The sequence below is a fragment of the Pelmatolapia mariae genome, linkage group LG15 (genome assembly GCF_036321145.2).
Source record: "Pelmatolapia mariae isolate MD_Pm_ZW linkage group LG15, Pm_UMD_F_2, whole genome shotgun sequence".
NCBI classification, from domain to species: domain Eukaryota; kingdom Metazoa; phylum Chordata; class Actinopteri; order Cichliformes; family Cichlidae; genus Pelmatolapia; species Pelmatolapia mariae.
The window spans coordinates 40036301-40055630 of NC_086240.1; the positions used below are offsets into that span (position 1 = coordinate 40036301).

Genomic DNA, 19330 nt, shown 5'->3' on the forward strand with positions numbered 1-19330 from the left:
TGTCTTTCGGGTGAACCAGTTTGTGTCTGAGTGTGTTGCTGGGTCTGAAGTACACTGGGATGTCGTGCTTGGAGAAAACTCTCCTGAGTTTCTCTGATACACCGGCTACATAGGGGATGACAACGTTGTTGCGTCTGTCTTTCTGATCCTCCCTCGCTGGTGTCTGATCTTCTTTTCTGTGCCTCTTTGCTGACTTTATGAACGCCCAGTTGGGATAACCGCATGTTTTGAGTGCTTCCTTTACGTGTGTGTGTTCCTTCTTTTTTCCCTTCAGGCTTAGAGGGAACATGTTCTGCCCGGTGGTGTAGGGTCCTGATTACTCCAAGTTTGTGTTCCAGAGGGTGATGGGAGTCAAAGAGGAGGTACTGGTCCGTGTGTGTGGGCTTCCGGTAAACTTCGATGTTGAGGTTGCCATTCTCTTCAATGTGCACGGCGCAGTCCAGGAAAGGCAAACAGTTATCCTTTGTGTCTTCCCTGGTGAACTTGATGTTTTTATCCACGGCGTTAATGTGCGCAGTGAAGGATTCCACTTCTCGTGTCTTGATTTTGACCCAGGTGTCATCTACATATCTGTACCAGTGGCTGGGTACTCTTCCTTTGAAAGAGCCGAGAGCCTTCCTTTCCACTTCCTCCATGTAAAGGTTGGCTACAGTAGGTGACACGGGGGAGCCCATGGCACAGCCATGTTTTTGTCTGTAGAAGCCTTCGTTGTATTTGAAGTATGTTGTGGTAAGGCAGAGGTCTAACAGTGTGCAGATCTGATCGGGTGTGAAGTTGGTCCTGTCTTCCAAGGAGCTGTCTTCTTGTAGTCGTTTTCTGACAGTCTTCACTGCCTCCGTGGTGGGTATGCAAGTGAAGAGAGAGACTACATCAAAGGACACCATGGTTTCATCTGGATCCAGGGTAAGGACAAGGTCCAGAAACTGGGTTTAAATCTGGGACTCTCGGCCATTTGACCTTAGAACTGAAGAAGCTTCTCGGATGAGAGGTGAAACGTCTTCAAGCAACCTGAAGAAGTCCAGACGCTTTTCTTTGCAAACTCCTTTGACTATATAAGATGTGGAAACACTGGTTTTATATTTTTTTCTATTTATTAGTTTCTATTTGGCTAGAAGTGGAAAGAAAATCCATTTTTAAAAAGGTAGGATTAGGAAAGAATAATGATTTAGTTTAAATGCTAAAATCATTATTATCTAACTGTTGCACATATTAAAGAGCTCTTTGGCACATAGCCTGAACTCAAACTTCTCCCACACACGACCAGCTGCTGCTTCATATTCTTCTTCATCAAACTGTATATAAAATAGGACCGGGATCTGAAAAGTGAAGCTAATGCAGCAGGGACTGAAACCTGTTTTATTTTATTAGCAGGGTGCATCTCCTCTGCCAAAACAAGCCAAACTGTACGTGTCTATGAGAAAATGATTCCACTGTTCACCTGACTTATAATCTCAGCAAACACTGCAGAGGAGTTTATGTCCCAACTGTTAGTCCAAGATATCATTGAATACTTTTATAGAAAAAGTGTGTTTGTGTGTTTGTGTGTGTGTGTGTGTGTGTGTGTGTGTGTGTGTATGTTTGTGTGTGTGTGTGTGTGTGTTTGTGTGCGTGTGTGTGTCTGTGTGCGTGTGTGTGTCTGTGTGTGTGTGTGTGTGTGTGTGTGTGTGTGTGTGTGTGTGTGTGTGTGTGTGTGTGTGTGCGAGTGTGTGTGTGTGTGTGTCAGATCCCCCCTTTACTAGTTATATCTGATATGGCCACATCCAAAATGCTCAACCAGAAGCTTCCAAATACATTTAGAACTCATTCAGGCATGTACACGTGGTAAAGATGACCTACTGAAGTTCAAACAGAGCATCAGAAAGGGGAAGAAAAGTGATTTAAATGACTTTGAACGTTGTTTGTGTCAGATGAGCTGGTTTGCGTTTTTCAGAAATTGCTGATCTTCAAGGATTTTCCACAACCACCTCTAGACCAAGAACATAGTTTGAAAAAGAGAAGGTATCCAGTGAGCAGCAGTCCTCTGGGCAAAAATGCTTTGCTGATGCCAGAGATCAGAGGAGAGTGGCCAGACTGCTTCAAGCTGACAGAAGGGCAACAGCAACTTAAATAATCACTTGTTATGCCGTATGCAGAAAACCATCTCTGAACGCAAAACACAGACCTTGAAGCAGATACAGCAGCAGAGAACTGCGCTGCGTGCCTAACACAGTAGTTTCATTTTGCCTAAAACTAGCCAAAATGAAAGTAAAAAAATACTGATGGACACAAATGATAGCCCTCAGCCTCCTCGTAGATACACCTCTGGTATCACTGTATTATTGCTGCTTCGTTCTTGAGTTATCACATTCAGATGATTTTCAGAAAAGCTGCGTTCTGACCTTGAGGTTGAAGTCACCAAGATTCAAAGATTCATCAGAGATTTTAGTTTTTGCATTAACTCGATTTTCAGAAAAGTTGACGTCCGACTTCTGACCTTGAGATCAAGGTTACAGGAATTTGAACTCACCTGAGATTTTTAGTAGATGCACCGATCATATCAATTTCAAACACCCAGGTGACTTCACATAAAACTTGAACTCAACATCAAGGTCACAGATTCAAACTCGTCCAATATTTCACACCTATAGTATCAAGTTGAAAGTTGACACTCTTGGGTATCCCCACTGCCTGCTCACAGCTGCCCACCCGGGGTGGTGACGATAATAACAGTGTTTTATTGCTGAGGGATAAAAACCCACAATGAATCAGTTAGTGGAAGAAAAGGAAAAGCAAATACAAAACACAAAGGTCCAAAAGCAAACCACGGTTTCCTGGATGATAAAGCAATGATTTCATACTAACACAGACTTTCTAAGTATCTAAGTGTCCCTTCTGATTGGATTACAAACATTTCACAAACTTCATGACTGGAGCTCAGTTATGTTATGCAAGACATTTAATGTGAAATTCATACTTGAGCAGTGTAGAAAACAATGAGCCTACTGTCACAAAATATGACAACATCTACTATCATAAAGTTTATTATAAACTGTAGAAAATGTCCCATATTTATACTAAAACTGGTTCTACCAAAAAACTAAAATGATCTGATTTGACCTGCGATAACTAAAGATTACAGCTGCAGAGCTACAACCGAGGTCATATTTTCTCAATATAACAAAGATACACATTTTCTGCTACTGTTGCTTTTTCTTCAGCTGATCTTCCTATACAGGAATCAAGAAGCCTTTTAATGAAAATGAAAGCTTTCTATGTGTTAGTCCACTCACACTGCTGCTCTGAGGCTGCTGCTCATTTATGTTTGCTCCTTTCAGTCACACATCATCAATACATCCATAATCTAAAGCAACAACAATCCTGATTTAAGAAGGATTTTGTTGCACAAACTTTTTAATACAGCATAAATGTATCTTTATTTTTTTATTACATTACCACCTTGACTATATGGACACTATAATTGAAAAATGGCACTTGACTTTATGTTATGTTAATATATTCTGCTATTTGCTGAGGCTATTACACACAGGATTGGGGATTTGCTTTGTTAATGAACACTAAATGACATGCAGCTTTTGCACTGCAGCGTCTTTCCAAGCTGTCCAAACATGTTCAAATATTGATATTAATGGGCGTTCTGTCAGAGAGTGCAAGTAAGGAAGCTTTATGCATACTTTATTTGACCTCACCGCCGCTGTCTCAGTGGGGCTGGGCAAAGCCATCCTTATGAAAGGTTCAGTATAGTCCAAAGCCAAATTCATTGATCTGAATTTGGCTGATTTGTTTGTTCTTTCATACGTTGCTGCACAGATATGCATTACCAAGGCACAGCCATATGCTACGAAGACAACAGTTCTCTCTTAAATAGTGACAACATCTACATTTGGAGTTGGTTGTTAGCCAGGTGAACATGCATCATATTTTCTTCTCCCCTATTTTTCCTTTATCTTGCTGGTTAGGTTTAGGAAGGTAAACTTACTTTGTTATACTAAGAAAAAGATCAGTGTTTGGTTTAAAACATGCTCAACACCAGCCCTGCAGGCAGAAAAACTATGCTTAATCACTGACTTTTTTGGTCCTTTAAAGGCTCCGTGTGCGACAAGATCTGAAATCTTGTACACGTATTCCATGTTTAATGATGACTGATGACATTTGCGCACCTCCTTCATGTGTGACACATCAGCAAGTTAAATAGGGCCTAAAGTATGCGCTGCCAATACATCTAAGAGGCTGTTGGATGATGACCAGGAGCTTCATGAAGCCAGTGCATCTTACGATGGGCAGAACTGCATTTTGATTTAAGAAAACTTCAGCACTAAATCTGAGAGTCACACAATCTGACCAATTAATTCTTTCGACTTGAAAAGTCTCCACTGTTCACCGAGATCATATCACACCCCATCACACCCCCACAAAGGTGAGTGTTTCTTACCCTTGACTGTGATCTGAGCTGTAGTCTCGATCATGCCCAGGGAGGATATGGCCACACAGGTGTAATTGGCAGATTGGCGGATGTTGGTGAGCTCCAGTACATTGCGGCCAATGGGCATCTCATCCTCCCGGGTCAGCTCCACTTCACCACTTATCCACTTGACGTAAGGCATGGGAGCGCCGACTGCAACGCAGGTCAGGTTGACGCTGCCTCCGGGCATCACCTCATGATTGGTGGGGGGGATGGAGAAACGGGGCGGCACACGGCGAACTGTGGGGGTACAGAGGAGCAGAGTGAGAGGAGACAAAGGACAGGGGGTGGGGTGGAGAGACCACTGGACTGATTCAGTGTTTGACTGGGTTGGCTTTTACTGTGCACCATAGAGTGTAAACTGGTCAGGGTTAATGAGCCTGGTGGAGTTTTACAGTTTGTGTCTGTTTTATGCTTTTAAAATGTTGAGTCATCTTAAAGCCAATTTCTGCTCAGGAATTTCCCTCCTGGGGCATAAACAACCAGCTTCGCATGAGATTATCAATCATATCATCAGCATGTATTAAAATAATTAATACATTATTAAAATGGCTAGCTACAATTCTGAATAAAAAACTGGAAATTATTAAAAGTATGGCTGAGATGAAATTATTAAATTAATAAACTGCTGAACATAATGGGCACATAAATGAAATATCTAGCAGACATTTTAAATAAAACAATGTAAATCATTAATTAATGTATATTGTAAGGTCTTATTGCCATGGTTACTAATATGTCACATACTGACAAGATATTAATGTTAAACAAATTATTTTGGCAAAACTTTTTTTATTTAATCTTCCGTGCCAATGAAGACCATTTCATTTAAATACCAATGATTAGAAGTGAGCTATTCATGGTAAATACCAGTGAAAACAAAAGTGGTGTGCAGATCAATGTTAAAATATCGATTCCTCCGATACCAGTCATTTATGTTCTAGAATCGATTCTCATATCACAATATCGATATTTTAGTCATTTGGGGTAAATTTGTAGTTTATCATTAACAGGAACACAGTGGAAAGAAACTATATCATTCGGATCGTCTAAACTGGAAGGAACTACTTCTTCTTCCGCCTTTCATAGTCATGTGCGAAATACGGCTGTATAAATGTGTCGCAGCCCCTGGCGTGCGCTCTCACAACAATGGCTGATGTGAGTGCACATGTGTGGACGTATTTAACCTCCACAAACAGCCAAGACGCGGTTTGCGATACATGTGGCAACACCACTAACCTCGTCAAACACCTCAGAGTAAATCACAGAATATGACGAGCGTATGTTGAGGCAAAGTGAAGAGGAGGAGAGGGACAGGTGCTGCTAGGGTGAGACAGACGTCTCTCAGGGAGTCCTTTAGTGCTGCAGGCAGGCAAGGTGTTCAAATAGTGCAAAACTTCAGGTTTTTATTTCTATATGATAAATTCTGCATTATTAAGCAATAAGAAGTAATCTGATGTCCTGTAATCATTATGAAGCTATAAATTCAAATACAATAAAACATTGAGTTTTTGTACAAAGTATCGATATCGGATCAGTATCGTCGATACCAACACTAACGCCACACTGATGGAGGTCTGTGAACCTAAAACTGGGACTGCGTGTGATAGCTCCTCTGTCTCACTTGGAGAGGTTTTCATTTGCCAGAAATATCTGACTGAATTATTACACTGCTGTGTCATGTGCATAAATGTGTGCTTTGGAGATCCATCTATTGATTATACTGAGTAGCAGGTTCTGCATAATCTCAAGCAGTGGAAGCTGCAAACACAGCTTTAACTGGGTTTTATGGTCAAGAAATTCAGTTTCCTTTATTTGCTGTGTGAGTGGGAGAATGAAGGTTAACACAGGGGTGACGTGTCAGACCCTGCTAACAGTAACCACAACATTTCTCCAAAATATAATGGTTGAAATCTGTGACTGTGGTTAAGTGGTGCAGTTGCTAAAACCAGTAGACGAACTGGTTTAATACGTACGCTAATAGTTTTGGATGGTTGATCCAGTTTAAAACAAATATACACATTTAAACTGAGAGGTGTTGTTAAAGAAAGGATGTCCTTGCGTCCAGTGTGCTACGGGGGTATGCCAGATGAAGAAACATTGGGAATCACCGCCGTAGGGTGCCATGTTCACCTAGAAACTGGGTAAAATGAGAAGCTGTGTCTAAAGCATGTAACTGGATTTCTCTTGAAAATCTGGGGTTTCCTGCTGGGCTGCAGGGATTAAATTGCACCTGGAGTCTAATGCACAGCAAGGCGGTAGAGTTTCCACCGTATCGTGATGCTAAGGCACAAAGTGTGCTGGAGCGAACGTGGGATAAAGATTCTCCTCCAATGTTAGCTCTCATCCCTGGAAATCTCCCCAAAGTGTTTGGATCTGCTTCCTCATTACACAATGTCTGAATTAGTGCAACAGTCCTGTGTGCACATCAAATCAAATGCAGACAGCTCTGTTGCATAAATGAAGTCCTTGCTCTTGACTTAGTCGGGTACACAGTCACGAAAATCTGACTCACAAAGTGTAATTTAAGCCCTGAGCCAGAGTGTTGGTGTGAGAAGCTTACAGTGTGGATCAGAGGCTTTTCTGGGGTTTCATTGTGGTTTAACTAAAGAAGAGGAAGAGCAGGGTTACACATTCTACCCCTCACTGTAAAAAAATCTGATGTAACAGGAGAAGCGGTGAAGTTGAAAACTCAGACTTTTCTTAGTTTGCACATAGTGTTGCTGATCAATGGCTGACAGCATGCTGGAGAGCATGCGTGGGCTAAATGTTACTGTGGTAGAAGAGATAATGCAGCATTCTGGGTGCTGCTCATACAAGAACAGCATTGTTTGCTGACATGGTAAGCTGGAGGCTCAGAAATGCAGATGGCTGGCATTAAGACGGATTCCCAAGGAGGAAACTAATGTGGAGGAGGAAGAAGAGAGGAGACAGGGCAAGCAAAAAGAGGAGGAAGAGTAGGTGGAGGATTCAGGGGCTGCGAGGTCAGTTAGGTCAATTCTCTTGGGAGATCTTTTTTACTGTTGCTAATCACGTATTTTATTTTGGAGGACAAACACGCCGAGGATTTGATTAAAGGTACAAAAAGGTCAAATGAGAGTAAAAATACTTTTAGGGCTGGAACCGCTATTGATCACTGACAATAACTCGAAGTTACTTCAGAGCAGTAATTCTAGCTTTACAAAGATCAGCTTTAAAAAGATGGACATAACATGCTGAGCTGACGTTTTATAACCAATGTCAATGTTATGACATATTTTTTGCACTTGTGTTTAATCTGCAGGAATGGACTGTTTAGAGTTCAGAGTGAATTTACCCTAAAATATTGAAGGAACCTGCATCTCTCCTGCCAGGCTTTTACAGCATATGTGACAGTCTTGTAATGGAGGTAGTAAATTTTCAATAAGTGCACAGGAAAAGTCAGGCCTTGATTTCCCAACTGACCTTCCAACACACACACACACACACACACACACACGCACACACTTCACACAGGTGGCGTTTCCTGCTAATGCGGCCATGTGGGAAGTGTTTCCTGCCAACTTTGTTTATCACGCTAAATGATTTAAAATCAAGACTGACTGAGATAACATCAGATAAACTTTTAATTTTACTCATAACTGAGTGAGAGAAATACGAGGCCCAAACCTGTAAAATTTGATTGCCAACTGTGATCTGTGTGTGTGTGCATGTGTGTGGCAGTAAAATCAAAACACTACAGCCAGTAGCACAGTAGCGATCACAGTGACAGACACCATATCACTGTCATTACCTGTTTCAGCTCTTACCAAGACAAAGTGGGGGTAGGCAGAGCTCTACAACAGGGCATGTTAGCTTCAGCTGGCCAGCATTCACCAGCACTGAACTCTGCTGTTATTCTGTACACAGGGTGTTTGACCCTACTGACTGCTGCAAACATTTCAGTTTTACATGACATGAATGTGGTGTACAAAGTTAGAAAATGTAACAACACAGCAGGCATCGTAGGAGGTTATTATATTTGTTGTTATCTTTTTATCCATTCACAGGTGTTCAGAAGTTTGCAGGTGCTGCATTACATACGATTAAGTCCATATTACTTCAGTGAACCCACCCGATCCTTAATATCGTACAACATGGTGCTAAGATTAATTCACTTGTGCAATTTGTGAGTAAAGTTACGATCAAAATACTGCAGTTATTTTATATTTTAACATATATACCTGCAGCTGACATGACATGAAGTTTTTTATTTCTTAGTTTAGTTTCTTAGTTTTGTAAAGTCCTACACGAGTCATCATGCCCTTTCAACCAATGCATTATTATTTTTGGTTATATTACTAGTTTCACAGGAAACAAACAAACAAACAAACAAACAAACAAAAAAACTAGCATGCTTCTGTCGTCTGTCCAAATAATGGGACTGGGATACAGAGAAACTCACTGTCAAATATTGCATTTAATCTCCTGCCATGTTTATAACATATAAGTTACACTTTATTTATGGCAGATTTGGGAAATTCTTTAGAGATATACGAGACAGAAATGTCTATATAAATCTTTTAGCATAGCAGCCCAATAGGTTTTGGGAATCAGTCCATAAATATTCAAAAACCTTACCTGATTTAACTCTGGCCGATCATGGTTATGTTTTGAACACTTCCAGATGGTTTGCAGGGTGGCTGCTATTTTTAGATTGCTCCCTGGAAATCTGTTTTTTACCACCTGCACTTTCTGATTTTATCATCCATCTCAAACTTGTTGAAATCACACATTAACTTCTGCCTCAAACTAACTCACAGCTTTTGTGAAGAGGTGGTTAGCTCACTGGTTGAGCCTCACGGCTGAAATTCAGCGACCAGGCATGAGTCCGAACTGTGGCTCTCTCCCCCTCTTTCCTGTTTTCCACGGCTGAACCGTGAAATAAAAGCAAAAAGTCCAAAAAACTAAAACTTCAAAAAAACAAAACAAAAGCCACCTCATGTGAAGGATCTTTGTTGGTAATAAAGAAGACCAAAACTTTGTAAGAAGTAGAGTTCCAACTCCACTTCCACTGAGAGACATACAAACAGAAGCTGCACTGGAAGCTTATGTATGTGAGATTATTTTGAGCAGAGACGGGCCAAATTTATATTTTGTTTTGTTCGAGCCAATTCCCAGAACTTTTTGCTGCTGTTTGTATTTTTCCTTCGTGTTCTTTAGCTCCTCCTGTGGTGTTCCTCAGGCACATCCAGCCCAGGCAGGATGCATGATTCCTCCCGGCTTTCTTCTAGCTGTACGTGCCGGGAATAACTCGATAGTGAGGAGTCTAGCAGGTAGCCTTATCAGATACACCTGACCCACGTCATCTGACCTGCCAGTGTGGAGGAGCAGCACTTCTAAGATCAGCTTCTTCAATAATTCTGAGCTCCACAAGCCAAGAGTGAGCCTAAAACTCATTTCCAAGACTTGTATCCAGAATCTCATTTTTTTCCTTATGATCAGAAGCCAAGGCTAAAATAAGCTGGACTATATGCTTAAAGAGTTATTCAGCTTGTTTTTCATGCAACATCCACAAAACTGTTACTGTGAATGCAGGTTTTTATGTTTTGTTTAGTTTTTGTTCATCATTTGTGTCTTAAATAATGGTCGGGTATAAAAATAATCCCCAACTTAGTGATGTAACACTCACATTAAAATCTATGTTTCATATCTAGTCGACTTTGTTGGGGCTCCTAAAAGCATCGTCCTGCAGCACAACGTGGAGGATTTCAATTTGTGCTAATCAGACCTTTTTCATACGTGAATTGCAGCCCTGATGTTTTTCTGACATGTGATGTGACATCAGTGCAGTCTGACTGGTCTCAGCTCAGAAAGTACTGCAGTGAGCTGGTGTCTGAAACACACTACATGATGCTACACGTTACACGAAAATATCCTGAGCTGATTCTCCCAGAACGGCCTTCGGTCCTGTCAGCGAGGCAGTATTGGCTGTAACAAGTAAATGCTAGTGTTTTAGAGTACTCAGATTACTTTTTTATTTTAATAGGGTAACATAATAACTTATCAGTTACCAATTACAACGTCATTGCTTTAGGGACCCGTTTGTTTGTTTTTTTACTATATTATTATTGTTAATATTATTAATGGTAGTATTAGTATCGATTCTTAATTTATTATTATATTATATATTATTATATATATTTAGTGTCTATCAGTTGCCATAAACTACAGTCTTTTGGTTTGTCTAAAATCAGAGTCTATGTTACAGCCAATAAGGACAGTGTGCTAAATTCTGCTGATATACTTTTAACATTTGCAAGCAAAATTAAATTGTTATTGCTGAACATCAGTAATAACTCACAGCAGTAACCCGAGCTAATGTTAATAGTAAATTTGTTAAAGTGACTGAGCAGGTCCCTGCTCGACCTACAGGGTTGAGGGAGAGCGGGCTTTACTGGAGCGGGTAGGCCTTTATAACTCAAAGATGGGTTTGATGCTTCCCAGTACTGCAGGGTAACAGGTTAATTATTAATAGCCATAGTTTTGTAATGCAACGCGTTACTTCTATCATATTAGTGGGGGTCATACCATGTTCTCCTGCACTGCTTGTTACTCGTATCACTGAGGATCGTTTGTCTGACTCTGGGCTCACCATGCAGAAAAATTTATAATGGGACCAATGTCAGGCCTCCTTGATGGGACTGTGTGATGGATAAAAGAAATCTAACCATATAGTGCATTTTACGCCTGCATGGTACTTCATCAAACTAATTCGTTTGCACTTCATATGAATGTTTGATTCAAGACATTTAAAACTGACGTGTTTGCGTTCAATACTTAGCAAAACTGTGAGACTGGGGCATGCTGGCCAGAACTGTGAAAATCATCATATTCTTATGTTAGTCAATTAAAAAGTCACCCATGGACATGGAGGATGGTCACACTACGATGACAGTTATCAACTCTGAAGTTAAACATGATGGTGTTACTGCAACATTTAATCTGGATGATGGCCTGATGGTGGATGTAAGTACTGATACTAGAGTGAAACTGAAATCAAACTTAGTAGCCAAGATAACTTTGAACAGTAAGAGATACATGTTAAGACCAACAAGAGTTAAAATGCAGACAGACTCGTTTTTTTACTGGCATGCCAGAGAAAAGAGACGAGAGAAAGAAGGGAAAGGGAAGGAGAAGGAGAAGGGAGGAGGGATAGTTGAGGCAAACTTCTGAAGCCAAGCCCTAATAAAGAAAGAGCTACAGTTGTAGAAGAAGCTAAGATGGAGAAGCTGCAATGAATGGGGAAGCGAACATCTGTGTGCACTGTGAGGGGTGTGCATGCAGCAGCATAGGTGTAGAGGCAGCAGCAGCATGCTTACTCATGAAGAAATGAATGGGAGAAAGGACTTTTATACTAACTGGCATCTCTTTTCTCTTTAACTGGACCAACAGGAGCTCAGCTTTAAGTTTAATGTTCACTGTATCATTTTTTCCTTAATTTCACATTAATAAGCCAAACTTTCCTTCAAGTGAACTGCAGGTTATAACACAATATACTGCCATTTATTCTAGAGTTTCTGCTGTTTTTCAGTTTTGTGTAAAATATTAAACTTATTTTTGTAGAAGTGACTTTGCAGCCCAAAATCTTTTTCATTAACTGTTACAGGATGTTTGTTTTATCAGCTCACTAGAAAATAAAGATGCTGGTACAATTACGTACTGCAACCGTTACTCGTACGAATTTTTAAAAACATTTTTAAAAAATCAATAAGACATAATAACTATCCATAATAGGTTGCTGTAAACCCTGTAATCTACTAACTGATGTCATTTCTGACAAAAAGCAACAAACACCATTAGTGTGAGGAGAGGGTCCATATTTGGGTTTCACATATTTGGATACATAGAAATCAAGAAATGTTTGAAACATAACAGCAATGCAGCTGAAAACACAAATGAAGTTACACAGATTTATGTGAGGCCTTTTTATCTGTATGGTTTGTGATCAAAGTAAAGAAACAGACTTTGATTACTGCACAATGTTCGTGTTGACTGACGGGTGCAGCTGATCAGTGTCTGCTAGGGCTCACCTCCTCGTTATAGTGTTTGTAGTATTAGTGAATTGTTTATTTATTTATTTATTTTTTGTTAAGGAAATTAGATGACAAATTATCTGGTTTGCTGTGTAGCGCAAATTTTCCATGACTTTGCTTCTATTTTGGTGAGTAAAATTCAAATATTTTATTAGTCTGTTACTTAACACTAATTAGCAGCTCTGTGTAGGTGCGTTGTCCATATACAGCCTATGAAAGTTGCTAGCGCTAGCTCATAGCTTAGCACTCCAGTCTCATTTACAGATATGATAACCTCCAAAAAACCCAACACTGGTCATAGATACATTGCTAAGGCCTCAATATCACAGACCTAGAGTCGCGTTGGTGACCGTCTGTAAACAGCCAATTGCAATGGAAAAATGTGTTATTGTTGTTGTTGTTGATGGCACTTGCTTGTGTGAAACTAGTCACAGGTGGTCTATGGTACCAAAAACCTCCTTCTGGTTGTTCTGGTCACTAGTAGGAAACCGTACTTGGCGTTAGCTTCCATGAAAAATACTCGTCTGCCAAGTAATATTGAAACTGCGAAAACTGCAGCTCAAACTGGAAATAGAGAAGCTTTTTCAGACTTCCACTGCAGGGCACCCTGCTAGCAACCAAAACAATCACAAAGAGTTTTTCGGTGCAGCCCTCTCTCTGCAGCTGATTTCAGCCTAATAACAGCTGTCCAAAAACCCCTCACCACCATTTTCCCCGTGCAACCAGATGTTGCTGATGTATCCAAAGGATTTCATGGACTTGTTGCATCACGACAGATTCTACACATGTACTGTTGTTGTTCCCGCACAGTTTGCCGGGAGAAATGTAAGTAGCTTTTTTTTATAGAACTCTCATTTAATACATTTTGATGATAAGTGGGTTTGACTGGATTGCATTCCTCTTTTTAAATGAGAACTCACTACAAAAAAACCTTTTTCAGAATCATATAAACACTATTAATTGTTCCAGTCTTCTCATCTATTTACTTTTATTGCTTCTTTAATTTTAAATGTGTCATTTCACCTTGGAAAGTAATCTGTCAGGATTAAATTTAACTTCCCTTTTTGAACAATCAAGAATAACACAGTTGGTCAAATTAGCTAAATAATGTTATGGAGATTTAAAACTAAGTGCAGTATCGATCGGCACCATTCACTGACCTCAGATATAAAGACAAGGGAAACAAGCGGCACTACAAGGCTGTAAATTCACATATCAGACACAAACACTAGGGCTAGAGCTGCAATTCTCTCCTCTAGTAGTTCACTTCCACTTCAATTTCTGAGCTCCTCCACATTCTGCTATTAATGATCCAGCAGTAAGAGTCTTGGAAAAAGCTGTAAACATGTCTGAGGCTATCTCTTTTTTCTTTCTTGCAGAGTGTAGTTCTGTAGCAGACAAGAGGAGAGAATGGTAAAAGCAGTGTGAGCTCAGAGCCTGCCGCTCAGCGTAATGACGGTCAGGCAGCAGATGAGAGCTGGGATGAGCCATGCCTTTGAATTAGCCACGACAACAAAAACATGATCAGCATGCTGGAGAGGACCTCATGAGACTGATGCAACATTTTGTGAAGTGAGCACAAACTCTGAAACCAGATATGTTATGCAAACACTCTGCTCCATTTTAACCAGGAAAGTTGTGAGGCGTGTGAGATTGGCATATACTACATGTATCATTATCGTGTCACTGTCCTGAAAAACAGTTTTATAAAAAGTGCAAAAATCTTCCATGACAGTTAGGCTGTTAAGAAGATTTGTCAAAGAGTAACCAGACTAACAACTGATTTGCTGACAGATGTTCTAAGCAACAATATATCCATAAACCTGATTTAAGATAGACTGTTAGGTGACTCAGAGAAGATAAGCTTCATTTCTCAAAGTTTTTGGTCGTAGAAAATCATTTGCAACTGTGGAGCTGGTCTGTTTAAATGTAAAGTTAAAGTTCGTATTCACGATCCCGTCGTGATCCACAAGCTTCTTGTCCACAGTCGAAAATCTAACACTAACACTAATAATAATGTGTTTTGGAGCTGTGTATGGAAACACATTACACTTACAGGAGCTGTTGGGCTCTGGAAAGCCCATGCTATGAAGCTCGCAGTGCCTGGATGACTTTTACACACAATGTGGATTCAGTGACCCCACTTTACGTGTTCTGCCACTGCATGGCTGATTTGCTTTGGTTCCTAAACACTTCCTCTTTGCAATGACGCCACTTAAAGTTGATTATGGCATATCTAAAGGGAAGAAACTTCACAAACTGATTTGCTGGATGGATGGCATCCTTTACAGTAACATGCTGAAGTTCAGTGAGCTCTTTAGAACAGCCCATTCTTCTACAGCGTTTATACACGCAGACAGCACGGCTAAGTGCTTGTTGTTTTAAACACATGCTGTCGTTCCAATCAGGCATTAGATAATAATTATCTTCCCTTTCCTGCAAGTTCACCAGGACAAATTTGAAATCTTTATTAACAATTTGCTGTGGTTTACAGATTTGTTGCCTTTGTAGAAAATACAGCAGCTCCCTAGATGCCTTACAACACCAACTCAGTGCCACGTCCTCAGTGTAATCCTTTCCTGGTGGGAAATTCATTTTTTCAACATCTTTATGTGCATTTATGACATTTAAAGTAAGACATGCTCATTTCACATTTTTTAATGAAGCAGGGTGCATAGAGCAGGATGTGATGCTGCTCATATATTAAAGCAGGGTGGGGGTGGGTTGAACATCAGTGGAGGTGAGGGGCAGGGTGGTTGCACTGTAGGGTTGGGGTCCTGAGAGAGGCCGGGACGGGCCTGAGGCGCCAAGCGAGATGCAGGCGCGGCACGGCTCCAGTCTGCCAGGCCTTGGCTTTAAGAGGGTAAAGAGTGAAAGAACCAACCTTCCCGTTGATCTGAGTGGTGAGATTTGGATTGGTTTTTTTGGATGGCGGGGTGCAATGGCGATGGAGGGATTTAAGATAAAGTGAGAAAGAAAAAAAAGAAACAACGAGAGGGGCAAAATAAGGAGTGGGAGGAAGAAGACAAGGAGAAACAGAGAGAGTAAAACAGGCAAATATCTGCTTATCCGTTAATGAGTGAAAAACAGCCTGTACACATCAGTGGCACACACACACACACACACACACACACACACACACACACACACACACACACACACACACACACACACACACACACACACCATATGGCATGTGACAACCCAACGCAAACCCACCATGCACACAATGAAAGATACACTCTAACGTAACAAGAATAAGGCACACAGGGAGATCTTAAAGTCTCACAGTAAGGACCCCACCCCCGACCCCCCAGTCACACACACACTTCCCTGTCTTTAACACTGCTGCAGCATCTGAGCCCTCCACAGCCTGTGAATTAAGACAGCATTAAGGAGGTCGAGGCTTGCTGACAACCAGACTTCATTAGGCACACAAAGCAGACATTGTGTTACCGCTCACATTTATTCTGCTCATTGACTGTGGGGGGAGCTCAGCCACACAGCACCCTGAAATCAATGAGCACATAAACATGCTGCCCTAACAGGATTAATCCAACACTCACCTTGGAAATTATTCTACCATGAACCCAGTCCGTACTTAGAGCAGATTCATTTCTATGGAGGTGCATCGGATTAGCTAATACCGAATTCAAAGGACAATCTCCTTGGACACTTTTTTACCCACTGGCTGATGAAAAGATAAACATTGTTACTATAGTTTTTTTAATCAGAGTTGTAAATCTGCTAAGTCCTCTGAACCTGTGAATGTTACTCTCACCCACAGACAGAGCAGATACCGGGAGCATTGAGAACAGAATAGAATAGAATAGAATAGAATAGCCCTTTATTGTCATTGTACGTGGGAAAAAACTTTGAATTTTACCCAGTTGGGTCCATCCATATTTAGACATTGACACAATCATTGATATTTTTACAGTCATATGGTAAATATGAGCCTAAAGTGCAAACTCTCAGCTTTGATTTGAGGGTATTCATCTTTACATTCATTTACCACGGGTTGCCAGGATGAAGTAAGTAGAGATACTCAAACCTCCCTCCCCCTAGGCACCGCCTTAAGCTTTTCTGGGGGGAATAGTGAGATAGAGTCATAATGTTTGCACTGTGTCTCCCCCAGGTGTGTCAGAAACCCCTCATCTAGGAGGTGCTGGTCATATGTCTGAAAGCAGTGCCTTTACTGTGGGCCTCTCCTGAAAGGCCACGGTCCACTCTATAGGGGCAAACTAAGAGACTGTCTGGAGGAAGCTCATTTCTACTGCAAGGATCGGCAGTCCAATTCTTTTGGTCACTATCCACAGTTCCACAGTAGGTAGTAAGGGTTAGGGTTAGTAGATCAACCAGTAAATCAATGTCTCTCTCTTTATCACAAGGGACCAGTACAGTATCAGCATCACTGCAGATGCTGCACCAGTCTGTCTGTTATTATCATGCTCGACTCCTCCTCCATGCTAAAGTATCAGTATTTCCTTCATCTGTTCAACAGGTACAAAGTTTGGAAATAATTTCAACTCAACCGTTCTGAGTGATCACAGGATCCTTTTGATGGTAGAGAAAAACTCCTTCAGAACTTCCACCCAAGTAAAGTGCCTATCAGGAGGTAGGAACACCATTATCCACGTTTACCAAGTTCACCACGCTGTGAAAATTTAACATCAGTCTGTAACAAAATTCTAAGAGAAAAACTTATAGACTCATGATCACTGACTAAAAACATGCTGAAGACAGTACGAAGTCAGGGCATGTTTGACTTTCAGTGGCACTGAGTCACTGCTGTTTACTGATGATGTGACATATGACAGAAGTGTGAATTCTGAAATTGGCCAACATACCTTCTGCTCAGAATCAGCATATTTCTGCAGGATTGACTAGACAGAGCAGATGGGAACATACGTAATGACCCAAAACATGCTTTAAAAACAAACCCAGAAGTTTTTAGAGGTAAAGTGGCTGACTGTCAGTCAGCTGAACGAGTTGGATCGTACTGTTGCAGAAAAAAGTTGAAGGCTGCCGAAGAAAAGAGCTGCAGAAAAAGTCTGGAATCAAAGAGTCATAAAGAGAGCTGTGGTTTCAGGGAGGCGCTTCCTGCAAAAGATTCTGGACAAACTATTAAACAGAAACATTTTATTCCTGATTACATGAATTTGCACAATGACCAGTTGTTTGGTGGTTCATTGGTTTCAACCCTTGAAATAAAGCTGAGAGTCTGCACTTGCAGCATGACAGTTTAATTTTAACTTTAATTGTGTCACTTTCTTAAGAACCAACTGTATTTTCTGTACACTTTATAAGCTTTACATAAGCAGCATTGACTTACACATTCTTAGGCAACTTAGCCTAATAACGAGGCTTTTCCAGTAAGTTAATGAATTTAGAGATTTTGAGAATGCTGCTGATGTAAGACTTGCCATCCATTAGTGCCACAGCTTACTGGAGGACACTTACTGGAAAGAAAATATTGTAAAAACAAAAACAAAAAAACCTCAACTCTCAATCTATAACCTACAAATGACAGGATCACACGTCTGTGGAACTGCAAACTTAATAATAAATGAAGGCTTTTAATTTCTTCCCTATTTTTACAGCTTTGAAAGCTCAACAAAAGTTAGTGAACCTTGAGTAAATATTAATTACTCTTTGCATTTTTATCTAATTTTCTCTATATAGGCACTAAAATACTATTAGACCCCGTCAATCATATGGTTGTGTTAAAGTGCATCTATAGGGCACTAAAGCCAGTTGATGTTTAAGTTAAAAAAATATTTAAAAGCTAAATGGACCAAAGAACTTCCTGTGCTTTCCAAGTAATATCTTATAGATGGACTAAATATTGACACACATTCACTCCCAAAAATATTCTCTCACGTCCATCAGAAGAAGAAGTGAAAACAAAGCAAAGCATGTTAAACAATAAAATGCAGCTGTCTTCATGTGCAGGTAGGAGGATAAGCATTTAGAGACATGAGAAGTAACATATACGGTCAAAGTATATGACTGACACCTGAGTGGAAACGAGACTGTGGACCAGAGCGACAAATATAGAGAGAGAAACTAAAAAAAGATGAAGAGAGATACTGGTAGGGAAGGAAGACAGACACATTGGCAACATATTTGTGACATATGTTGCAGTGATTGCTCAGAAGCCACAGTGTGAGATGAAAATGGAAACGCAAATGCTGGCACACCTAGAGAGGTTACAGGTTAAATCAACATAGGCAGGAACCTTGAAAAGAGAAGCAGAAACAGAACAAGTCACATGCTTTATATTCTCACTTTGTTGGCTGCGGTTCTTGTTGGTGGCTCAGTGGAGGATGCTTCTTGTAAAATGAGATCAAATATGTACATTTATGTGGAAGACAAACAAAGTGTCCTCAAAACTATGCCTTCATTTTCTTCACTACCAAGATGGTTAACTGACAGTTTTCTTTAGTTCCCAAAGGCAAGTTTTTTATGTTATTCTGAGTGCTCTGCTACGATCTGTTATTTGGAAAATGATGCACATGCCGTGTTAAGTAGATAAAAAATGTACATCTGTTCACACATATGTACTTTCAAGAAAGGCACACACACACACACACACACACACACACACACACACACACACACACACACACACACACACGTGTATTTATATCCTTGTGGGGACATCTCATTGACATAATGCTTTCCCTAGCCCCTTACCCTAACCATCAAAAATTAATGCCTAACCCTAACCCTAAACCTAACCATAACCTAATTGTAACCCTGACACTAAAAATACATTTTGAACCTCAAAAAGGCTTCAAACTTGTGAGGACCC

General features: G+C 40.5%; 1 protein-coding gene across 4 annotated transcripts in view; it reads right to left on the reverse strand.

The window, feature by feature from the left end:
* The window catches only part of ptprfa (protein tyrosine phosphatase receptor type Fa), a 334388-nt gene that overhangs the window by 125192 nt on the left and 189866 nt on the right, over nucleotides 1-19330 (reverse strand). For all 4 annotated transcript variants that reach the window (XM_063496570.1, XM_063496569.1, XM_063496568.1 and 1 more), the window contains one exon: nucleotides 4430-4699. In XM_063496570.1, coding sequence (XP_063352640.1) covers nucleotides 4430-4699 — 270 coding nt within the window. The remainder of the gene's footprint in view (nucleotides 1-4429; nucleotides 4700-19330) is intronic.